The sequence below is a fragment of the Abramis brama genome (genome assembly GCF_963993115.1).
Source record: "Abramis brama genome assembly, chromosome: 24".
Lineage (NCBI taxonomy): Eukaryota > Metazoa > Chordata > Actinopteri > Cypriniformes > Leuciscidae > Abramis > Abramis brama.
The window spans coordinates 3918477-3930668 of record NC_139986.1 but is presented as its reverse complement, the minus strand read 5'-3'; the positions used below and the strand labels follow the sequence as shown (position 1 = coordinate 3930668).

Sequence of the window (12192 nt, the reverse complement as noted above, 5' to 3'; positions counted from 1 at the left end):
TCTGTCCCGATAATCATAATTTAACATGCAAACTGTCGTCCTTTTTTCTTCTAGTCTTCTCTTACGTGGTTTTTGGACATTTCCGAAGTGGGTGTTAGGATTATTTTTGAAATGGACAAGGTATAGGTTTTTTTCCATTTCTGTACATATTTGGTCTTGTAAATTGTTTCCTCTTTGACAAGGCCTGTAATACAGTAGGGCTTGTGCTTTGTCTTATATCTTATAATTTATGCAGTATCTGGTGTGTCTTAAAGTTAGTTGTGTGTTGGCTACGTGTGTGTGTGTGTATGTGGTGCAAGAAATCACAACCAACACTTTTCTCATCTGATTTAGTGTACAACCTTTTAACTTTAATGGTGAAGCAAAGGACAAAATACTGTAGAATAAATTAGATAAAAAAAAATAGCCACAAGCACATTTTTGATTTGTACAACAAAGCAATGCAACATATTGGTATCTTGATTTCCATATATACAGAATAAAAAATATATTTTTTATTCTTAGTCCACTTATTTCAGTGTCAATTATTTTTTAATAACAAACAAACAAACAAAAACATATACAACATGTCTTTCTTTTATATATTTTTTTCTGAATTTGTATTTTTCTTTTCCATTTTAATTGTATTTTTCTTTAATGACATTTTTTTTTTTTTTTTTTTTGCATTCCCACCAGGAACATACTGAAAAAAGTAAATGTTTCTTAGTCCAAATGTAACACAAAAGTTCCTTTTTCTTTTCTTTTCTTTTCTTTTCTTTTCTTTTCTTTTTTTTCCCCAAATTGCTTCATTTTATTTTCTCCAACATTGCACAGTGGTAAAATATTTTGTGTTGGGAAGCGGAAATATTAACATATGCAAAACAAAAACAGTTTTGTTTTTTTTTTGGATCACTGAAGATCCTTTTAATATTTGGTGGGAAAAAATAAAAAAGTAAATGTCTAAATAATAGTAATTAATCTCCCAAGTCATTAAATATCAATGATGCACATTCACTTTTGTAACAATTCATAATTAAAAACAAACTTTAAAAGGTTGGTTTAAGTGCTGTATTAACCATTTCGATGGCCAGTCACGCATGGACTGTACAGCAGTGCAAAAGCACACACAGGAGTGAGCCGCTGTGGGACACTGAGACACTGTTTTAAAGGTCTTTCGGTTTGCTAACCTGGACATCTTTGTAGGGAGAACAAAGCAACCTTCTGAAAGACATATTGGTATCTTCTGAACAACTGTTCGGAGACAGCCTAATATGGTAGGCAACGCTAAACTAAATTCTTTGGTGTTGAGTAAAAAACCAAAACACTATTTTGTAAAATGCATGTGTATACATGGTCCTCTGATGTAGTGCTTGTCATCTCTGCCTTCCCCTCAAACCTCCCTGTTTATTTTTAACAATCTCATTTGTTAGACTCATGCTATGTAGGTACGCCTGTTCTGAAGTGCTTCTAGTCTTTCTCTATAAACATATTTGTATATGTGGCTACGCTGATCAAAATGTTGATATAGTGCAAAACTGTAAACGTTTTAACGTCTCATTTTAAAATAACAAATAATGTACAGAAATCAAAACAAAATAATAACATTATCAACAATAGTCAGAATAATTAGAATAATAATATAGAGAAATGTTTGGTTCCAGCAGCCCGTCAAACTTCTTTCAAGTATCTCTCAACACACACGAACAGACATGCACACATACGAATACGAATACTCATAGGCAGACTGTACATACACACACTTTTGTACACGGACACACACAACAAACATATAACATACGTACAAGGTATAAAAAGTCAACAAACGTTAACTTTTTTTTTAGTGTGTAAAAGTAAATAGTTAAGAAACAAAACAACACCTTGATGAAAAATATATCATAATACTTGACAAGTTGCATAGTTTTGAGATTTTCTTTTTCAGGCACCTCATCTCTCTCTTCCTGCAGTGCATGTTCGCACTGCAAAATAGGCCGCATAAATACTCTCTGACCTTGCTCCCTTTGCTTTGTAACAAAAATATATTATATTTCTTTTCTCTTTTTGAAAGTGCCACAGAGATTACTCTGAGTTACAGATACCCATTGTAACGTGATACCCATTGGATTCTAAGATGACCACGCACAAGTGGTCGAGAGAAAGAGAGGCCTGTCTACGTGAGAGTTTGTCTTGAGGCAGTGAGATAGAGATAGAGGAGCCCTCCTCTCCTCCCTCTACATCTCTTCTTTTTCATTCGTTTTGGGGCTGAAGTTCTTGCCCCTACCACCCAAACTTGCTGCGCTGTCTCTCCCTTCCTACCCTTCCTCTTCTCGCAGCAGTCTTACGAGCATCCGCATTCTTCTACAATCATGTTCTGGATGTCCTTTTTGACGATTTTCTGCTCCTCGTTGTAGTAGAGCATGGACATGGCTCGCAGACGAGTCGGCACGCAACAGGACTTGATGTTGGTGAAGGGACTGTACCCTCGCATGCGGTAGTGGTTGATGACCGTGGAGTGGAAGGACAGCGAGTTGCCGGTGATGCTCGCGACATGGCTGGGACAGTCACCTTCGCAGTAGTTGGCATGATACCCTGAGGGCGCGATGATCCAGTCGTTCCAGCCGATGTCTTTGAAATTTACATAAAATTGCCGCTTGCAGCAGACGCGTACCTTGCCGTCGCATTCGAGACCTCTTTTGCGTCGTCTCCTTTGGGACAGATCGTCCATCTGTCGCACCACGGCCATGAGGAAAGGTCGATGGGATTGCTCACGTTCGCCGCCTCCCGGAGTCACGAGTACTGGTGTGGCCCGGGCATCGGCACACAGCGGGCAGGAGATGCGCAGACTCAGCGTGCTTCCCCCATTCTGAAGCAATGTCTGCACACTGGCCGACACTGGAAATGTATGCCAGCCGCTACGCCGCGTGTCCAGAGATTTCTCTGCCAGAACCTTCTCCCCCGTTCCCTGTTGCAGGAGCAGCCGGATGGTGACGTTAGCACGGGTGCGGTTGCCCTTCGGCAGTCGCAGAAAGAGCCAGACGTTGGCTTGCTCCACTAAAGACATCTCACCGCCTTCCTTGGAGATGAGAAAGTTGACAAATCCTGGAGCTTCACCTGTGGGACAGGAAGAGAAAGAAACATCGGAGATTAGTCAATTGTGCTGATCTTTTGTAATTGCACTTGCATCTCACTCTAGCCTGAGGCTCTGGCTGACTTTGGATACAGCCAAAGCAGAGCTGACACTGGGAGTGGTGGCATCAGTGGAACAGTTTAGCTTTGTGCCAACAGTGACCAGTTTTTCAAGGTTTCCGCAAAACAATCTCCTTCTGTTGTGTGCGACTATTAATAAAGTGCAAAGAAGCATGTAGTCATGCATCCTTTTCCTGCACGTCAAATGCAAGATGTGAATCAGCCGTTCCTATACGCACACTCGCAAACAAACAATCCCTCCCATTTGGTTCTTCCTGTACCACCTTGGAATTGAAATAATTGAGGGTTTCAACAAGACTTTAAACCAACTTCATCACCTCTCCTGGTAGTTAACTAAGCAATTAAGAGTCTGCTCGCCTGCAACAAGTTTTTGTTGAACGTAATGACCATGACAACATGCAGCATGCAGCTGGAAGCAGTGATGTGGCATGTGGCTTGCTGTCTCATTGGATTGTAAAAGATTATTCTCTCTGGCTTTGATTCCCACCGTGTTATAGACAGAGGCAAGGCCTCTGGAAAATTTCAGTTCACGGATCATTTGGGAGCTTCTAAACAAATCCTCTCAATTTACTGACTCAACCTGTTTTTAAGCCACTAAACCTTTGTTGGGACATTATTACTGGCTGGTCTAGCTGACTGTTGCTTACTTCTACTGAAGCTGAGATCTTGTAAAAGTGGCCACCTACCAAAGGTTTAGAATACACAATGATTCTTGCATGTCATGGCTAATAATAAGAAGCCTCTTGCAACAAGTATTAAGCAATATACTCTGGAAAAATATTGCACAAATACTACATCTATCACCTACCACAACACATTTACAGGGCTGCGACGTAATAACAATGGCGTCAAGCTACAAGTGTGTATGTGTGCGAGAGTGTATTTAAGGATCCCTGGCCCAAACCCATCTGTCCAAACACAGCCGAGCTTCACAAATGCAGGCTTTTTTTCCCCAGTAGTGGCTAATGCATTGTTTCCCTTTTAATCTGCACCCACTGAAAGAATCAAGTATCGTTAGCATTTGCTAAGCTGAGTAAACCCCTTCAACTGCCCCTCCAGAGACGAGGCCCAGGTCCAAAGAAGAAAGATCACCACCGGAGCTTCGCAACTCTGCATGCCTCTGAATATATTTGCCAGAGAGCAAAGAGAAATTTTTAAATTTGAAGAGAAAGACTAAAGAGCCATGCGGTAATCCCTCAACAATAAACACCAATTTTACCGCAAGGGCAGAGTTTGCACAGCTGTCCTGCACACAAAGATGGAGAATAACATTTACACATTCCTCCCCTCCCCCTTTCCCTGTCTTCAAAAGGGGCGGGTGGCTGAAGTATAGAATCACCTGGAAACTTAAGTGTATTTGTTGGGGGGACTGGGGGATGTCCACTCCTCTTTAAACATGGCTTTAGTTAATGTGTTCTATAATCCCCTTTTCTATCTGGTTTACCTTAGGGGGAATCAGCCTCTTTCATCTCCTTGTTGGCCTCCTGTCATATTGTATAGCTTGCAATGCCCCAGTGCTTGAAGCTAAAAGAATGCTTTTGCAGCAAAGAACTCCACAACCTGAAAGGTTGTTCAAACACGCCTCTTTGGATGAAGTTTGTTTGTACTCCTCCTGGTTAACTGTTATAGAACGCACTATTTATCTTTGGCTAATTTGTTGACAATGTTGATTAAAGGCAACAGTTTTTCCGCACAGAACACACATGCTAGTTCAAAGAGTACAGCGCTAACAGGTGCTTAATGGATCAAGTGGAACGAAGCATCCATTCACATAACAAAACACAAGAGAGCGTGATGTATATTCTCTAGGACTTGCTGACAACTTGGCAACAGTTATTGTTTCAAGGCCAGTACTCACGTTAAATATCAGAAGGGAAGGATTCTAGGTGCTAACATAAAAACACTTCCTGGATCCCTTCGGGAGCTAAAGATTCTTGGCCCATGTTCTTCTTTGACCCAACAAGATATTAAATTAGAAATAAAAGTCTGAGGGTGGAAATATGACTCTTTTAATGGCGTGTGGGAGTGAATGATTTGAGTTCCTCGCCTGTTATGCAACATATTTCAAACACAGTCCCGTCAGCAGCAAGGATGGATTTTACAGACTAAACTCTTGCACTAGAGCACACTGTGAGCTGTAATATCGTAAAGATATTCATATATTTCAAACAATTGTCAATTATCATCTGAATAATTATCGCTTGCTACTATGATGCTTTTAAAGAGAGGCTTAAAACAGTTAAAAATATCAGGAATTTTACATAAGGTTGGATACTAAACCAAATAAAAATGGTCCGTAATGAATGCAGCTGAGGTGTTCCAAGAGGAAATATACAACAGAGACCAATACTAAAATCATAAAGCATCCTTTGACATCATAATGTCACTAAATAGACCACAAACCACTGGAATTCATTTCAGTGTACAGCATGTTTCTGCAACAGCATTCATGGCCTTTTCTACATCCAGCAATGAGAAGCAAACAAACAAAAAGTGCAATTAAAGCCTATTTCCTAACCATAACACTGTAGAGTCTTGTATACATTCTCAGGCGAGGGTCCTTAACACTGGCTAGCCGTTTCATGATACCACACCTTGTGCTGTAAAGGCCAAGCATGCCTGTTATGTTCTTCCCCAAATGGCCTTGTAGCCTCTTTATCTGGTCCTCATCACCCACAGGCATTTCAGGCACCAACAGCGGGCTTGATTTACTGCCCCCATCTAAATCAGGCACCCCATCTAGCGGCAAAGAATCACCAGCTTCAGCCAGCGCAGCTCCCAGGGAACCAGGAGGGTAATGAGGAGAGTTACTGCTGCCTCCCCCTACTAACCTTTGTGGAACATGGCTCAAGGCCATGCTGAATAACTGAAAGACATGGACTTTCAATATGAGTAGAGAGACTGCGGCTTAACAAAACACGGGGGGACAATTTAGGTCGGAAGCTGCAATTCATATTTTACTTGTTTATCTGATTGATTTTTCGGGATTCAAGGTTGAGATGCTTGCTACCATTCCACCAAGCCTGCATCTGCAAGTAATAACCCACTCTCACGAACAGGTTTGGATGATGCATCAGCTGTCAGAGTAATAAATGAGCTCAGTTGGCATGATGCTGCAGCATCCTTTCTTCACTACAGTATACTGTACCCTGAAGCCAAGAAAGCTTTAAGTAGCATATTACAAAATGTTGTGAGCAGTGAAGTATCCTGCAACCTGAGAAAGTGTTTTTTTGACAACACTAATGGCCAAGGGATCCTCGGCTAACAAGGAGGCTTTCTAATGTGGTACTCGAATCTGGATAGTGTTTAAAGGAGAAACTTTGTGGCTTTGTAATATGTAAGGTTTGGCAAGCTGGCCATGTAGCCCCAAAATAAAACAAAGATACTTTGGAATTAGGCTATTTCATTCCCATTGCCTTGAAATTGAGATTCTTTTAGCTTCACTTTTCTGAAAATAAATCAATATTTGATCTAGCAAAAATAACTGCTTGCATGAAAAATTGGGATGTCTTCTTTTCTTTGATGTGACCATTCCTACAGGGAGTGATTATAGGGTTTTCCCTGTGATTAATTACTTTGCAAGTAGGAGTAGATCAAACCAAGGAAAAGAAGTAAATATTGAGTCATTGTTTCAGAACATGTCAAGCTTTGCATATGCAACCTGCACTCCTGAATGGCATCAAAAAAGGCCAAACACTGACTGAACGCCCACACACATTCACTTCATCCACAGTGATATCATCGACGTGCCTTCTGTTTGAAGATCCTGCACATGGCTTCAGCGGAATTCAACAACCACTTATAGAATAGTCAACAGTTTTGTATATTATATTTATAAGTCTATGCATTAGTTGAATCATTTTATTTTGTTTGGAAGCAAAGGCTATCCATCTTGCAACTTTTGATGGAAAAGAAACTTTTGGAGAACGCTTGGCTGAATTTTATCAATGACCTCTGTTGCAATCTCAAAATTTAGCAGTGACATGGTAGGAAAGAGCAAATTCTCTAGATATGGTTGCTTTAAAAAGTATTTGTTCGTCTTTGTATTAGTTACAAATGCTGTTATTTCTCACCCTTTACTACTGCCTGAAAGTCTGCAGACTGAAAGTATTTGCAGTCATGCAAATACACAAGCACTGATTGCACACATGGCTTCAGGCTACACATATAAATCGAGTGCAATCAGTCTTACCATGTAGCGTTCATTCACCCAGCATGCTGTATGTTAGAGATAATGGTTTAAGCAACTATAGAAACAGTATGCCTCAGATTCTGTAGTCCTTGTATCTGCAAACTGATATTGTTATCAAGGTGGCTTCTGAAACAGCACTTAAAAGGACAACAGCCACGTACAATGAAGACTGGAACTATAAACTACCAATAGACATTAAATTCTATTTAACTTTCTGAAGAAAATATTGTCATAGAACGAATTCTGTGTATAGTTGCATTGCCAGGCACAAACACTGAATTGTTTAATTTTCAAGCCAGTTTTGTCTAACAGCAGCTTATTATTATTGAAAATATTTCAGCCTATGATAATTAAGAAATGTATATTCATAAAAATCTCATAGCTGTATGAGAGCAGATCCTTGGACAAGATTCCAGACAGATAGTGTAGAAGTCTAAGACTTACAACATACACATAATTACAGTTGTCTAAACAACCCACTTAACACAACATTACAGTGATGCAGTGCAGCAAAATGTGTCTAAAAAATCATACCAGTATGAAATAAACACCATGAAGAACTATGTATTATAGTATTTAGTAAGTCAATATAATTACAGTTATGTCTCTGCTTGTGATGCAAAGCCCAAAAATAATACCTGGTGCCACATTGCAGACTAAATGATGCTTGTACACCAACTATAAATTATATTGAAATAATTTAGCTACAATATATATATATGCATTAATCTTCACTGTAAATGTGTTATGTTCGCCTATTTGCATGTGTCAGCAGTAATTTCCACTTGTGGTGGATTTGGAGAACAAATATATTTTGGAGACTTTTGGAAAGCAGATCAGATGCAACCGAACGTGGTATTTCGCGCCAGACGCGAGAATGGAATTTGAGCGGGAATCCTCACGAGCTTGACGATTATCGCAAGGTTTCTGTTCAATAACACTGCGATGGTTTGGAGGAAGGAGGTGAGGAAATCTTCTGTAATCTTAAGATTTACATTTATTTGGAGCCAAAGCCCGTAAGTGAAGATAAGGGGAAATGACGTGTCTTTAATGCGTTTTGGTTTGGTCAGGTTTTATTTTACTTATAATAATTAATTTGCACAGTCGCACACTCTAAGCTCAATTATGCAAAGACTCCACCCACTACTTTTATAATGATAAGACCATCAAATTATCTAGTTTGTAGCCAACTATTTGCTTTTATGGTGAGCATGAGGTAAATATTTATTAATGTGTGTTTCTTTAGTTCCTTCGAAATGTCAAATTTGAGTGATTGAAGTAAACATGACATTGAAAAGTATATCCACAGAAATTGAGCTATGATGTGCCATGTGTTTGGTTTGTTCCATTTCAGGTCAGTAATCTGACGTTTTGCAACATGAGCAGATAACTGAGAGCTTGCGATCCTGATTTATTCATTCAGCCTGAGGGGCTGTCCGTCTCCCTCTCAGTCAATACATCAAGAGCCCATTGAAAACAAATAGATATGTCTGACATTGAGGGAAAAAATACTTGCTCTAACAGTCCACATAATAAAAGTTTGATATAGTTTTGATTACTAACAGATTCATAGCTCTGTTTCATAACTAGGTTTTTGTCATCTCTTAAGCATGATCTGAATTTGTTTTATAATGTGACAAGCTGAAGTCTGGCACCAGAAGATTATCAGGGAATGGTTCTCATAAACACGTTCTCACGAGTTCTCACGGTCATAAAAAAATCCCGTACATATCAGGGAATTTAAAAAATGTGGATTTCCCAAATGATTTCCAGAGTGAATATAAATTTTCTATTTGTAAATATGTCATTGATTAGAACATTGCTCTTTGTGAACGCAGTCTCTATAAAATGATTTTGGAAAATACTTTTGCAGTATTCATGAATGGCTGGGGTGGGGGAAGTCACGCAAATTTATTGGTCAAAAATGTGAGGAACCTTGCATGAGGAATGTCCTTGTTGAGGTGGAAAAAACAAATAGAGTTTCAGCGAGTGGCTTATTTCACGCAACATCTATATTTACTCTACTTTACTTCACGTCTACATTTTAAAACTGAATTCATATAATGTCATTCTGAATATAATCATTCTCTCCACAAGGCAGCAGCAGTGTTAAAGTCTCAGCTCCCTAAAATCATGAAACATTCATCTTTTCAGACAAGCAATCCAATTGCTCCGTTTGCTGCTTTTTAGGTCTGACACATCTGTTGAGAGCTCCTGCAGCACGCCGCAGCTCGGTGTCACTCATGACCCGTTTGAGCTGTATGACTCAGAGAAGAACCCAATCTTTCCTCACATCATGGGCTTGACAGCACCTTTGAACAGCTCTCTCTGCTGCCGACAATACTCTTTCAACTGCCTTTGAAACCCGACACAAAGGCAGTAACTGAACAGCCTTCTATTTCTCATAATACGGAGAAGCCTTTTTTATTCCTCTGTGTTAGGATTTTTATGTATGTCTCTCAGTCACATAGGGAAGCCACGTACATATGAGTCTGTCAGTCCCGAGGGACGAGCTCCTGTGCAGAGCTTACGGCTGAAGCCTGGGGGGCCTTTCAGATAATTACTGATTCTCTAAAGCAGCAGGAGGTTTGCAGGAACCTCGAGAGGGGGGACTGAATTTGCCGCAGCGTAGTCCCGGCTGACTTTGTGCGGTGGCAACAGGTTTCCCTGAACTCTTCAAACTGGTGATATTAAGTTGAACAGCTTTATAAAACCACATCCCATGAGTTGATTTACTTTAAAGTATTAAGGACTAAAGTCTCATTTGAACACTGACACTGACCCTTTCCCTGAACTCTTCGAACTGGTGGTATTAAGTTGAACAGCTTTATAAAACCCCATCCCATGAGTTGATTTACTTTAAAGTATTTAAGGACTAAAGACTCCCTCAAGACATTTGTTAAAAATTCCGACTCACCGGCTTCAGCAAATGTGATGATCTCGGTCTGTTCTGCCTGTTCGGTCTCTGGACGGTTGCTGGCCTCGTCCTCTATCAGAACACTGCCGTCCTTGGCCACGCGTCCCACGTGTACCTTGCGGATGGCATTGAGGAGCGCGGCGCGAGGCACAGGGTGTGTGATGTTGGGGCGTTCTTGCAGGTGCAGCATGTTAAGTATGTGTCTCTTCACTGCCTCGACCACGTCTTGCTGGGCTCCCTCGTCCTCACCTTTCCGAAGCCGTGCCAGCGCACAGGAGGGGCAGTCCGTGGCGGATGCCTGTTCGGATGTTGCCACGCTCCCTTTGGTGACCATGGCATTGGTGTGGATGAGCAGCAGGAAGATCCCGCTTAGCAGAGGGAGAAGGGACATCCTTAAATGAGAGGAGTCAGGTGTCTGCAAAATGAAAAACTTACTTTCAAAGTTCCTTTCAAAGTGAGACAAGAATCCGTCCAGTCGCTGATAAAGCTGTAAAGTCTGTCTGCCTGTGGTTGAGCTTAATCTGATGGACAAAAAAAAAAGTAAGAGCTAAACTACTAAGGGAGGAAAAAGTGAGGAAAAAGTGTAATCCTTGCTGGTGAGTTGTGAGAAGAGATGCTGGTTAAAAGGCAGGAATAGTTCTGTCAGTGGATTTCTCCCTCTCCAGGTCCTTGGGAAGTTTGTATGGGATGGGCAGTCGGCTTCTGGATGTGCCCCAGGGAAGCAGTGCGCTCGTAAGAGGTCTGGGACTGCTCACTGTGCAGGAGTTGAATGGTTTTGTTGAAGTGGGCTGGACTCTCTCGCTGGCTCTTGCTCCCCTGTCTCTCTGTTTCTACTTCTTCTCCTCTCTCTTACACAGTAATTATACTTCCCTCCCTCCCCTCCCTCCCCTCTTCCTTGCTCCCTCCCTCCCACTCTTTACGTTATTTTTTTAATTGTTCTATTTGTGGGGCAGAGTAACTTCCCCCTGCAGGGTTTACAAACCACGTAGTGGAATTTGCTTCAGACAGAGACATGACAAGTGATTTGCTGTTAAGTTTCTGCTGTGATGTTTCCCTCCCCTCTAGGTTCATTCATTTGTAAGTTTTCCCAGTTTTTAAATGTAAGACACTGCTGTATTAAGCACTCTCTAAAATATGTTTATATTTCAATAGCTGGTTGAAGAAATGCAGGTCTGGCAAGTAATCAAACTGAGGTATTTTAAAGTACTTGAGAGATGAGCAGTGACATAGCAGTTCCTCGAATACGTATTAGCCAATTCTGGTCAACTGGAGATTGCCAGTGGTAATTTTCAGAGAATTACATGGTATTTTCTCATTTAAACAGTTCCCTTATTCTTGAATAAGGAACGTCTTGACGTCACTTTGAAGCGGTCCATGTTAAGTATTCCATGCTTCTCCTTTCCTGCCGTAACACATGTTGTGCGCAGATACACCAGGAAGTGCCCGGAAGACTAACTTCCTGTTTAATTGGCCGAGGACAGATGTCTGGGATTCTCAGTGAGACGGGCAGCTGGGGTTGTGACATCATGAAAGCCTGAGTTGAGGGCATGTGTGGGTCGACCGTCTGCATATCAGCCAAAACATGCATGAGGGATGCCGTAGTCATGCGACTCACAGCGTCTGTGAGTTACGTAGACATTTTCACCATATAAGACATGGTGATGCATTAATTTGGGATTACTCAAAGTTCTGATTCAGGAGACTCCGCTTCCTCAGTGATGCTGACTGAGGTCAGTGTCTAAAGTCTGCCTTGAGAAAGGCAGCCTCTGGCCATTTATATTTCGCTAATATAAGAAAGTCTGAGATGTTTTTATATAATTAAGTATAGTAATCAAGGGGTCTATAAGGGGCTCTATTTTCTTGCTTTAATCTTAGTTTTATTAATAATTTTACAACATTA

General features: G+C 40.8%; 1 protein-coding gene across 1 annotated transcript; it reads right to left on the bottom strand.

Annotated features, from left to right (window-relative positions):
- Nucleotides 1-730: 730 nt before the first annotated feature.
- On the bottom strand, nucleotides 731-11126 carry inhbaa (inhibin subunit beta Aa). Its single transcript, XM_084102231.1, has 2 exons — nucleotides 10293-11126; nucleotides 731-3087 (listed from the first exon to the last, which is right to left on the bottom strand). Exons 1-2 carry the CDS (start codon nucleotides 10681-10683, stop codon nucleotides 2315-2317), a joined length of 1164 nt encoding a protein of 387 aa, XP_083958357.1. The 5' UTR covers nucleotides 10684-11126; the 3' UTR covers nucleotides 731-2314.
- Between the last annotated feature and the right edge of the window lie 1066 nt (nucleotides 11127-12192).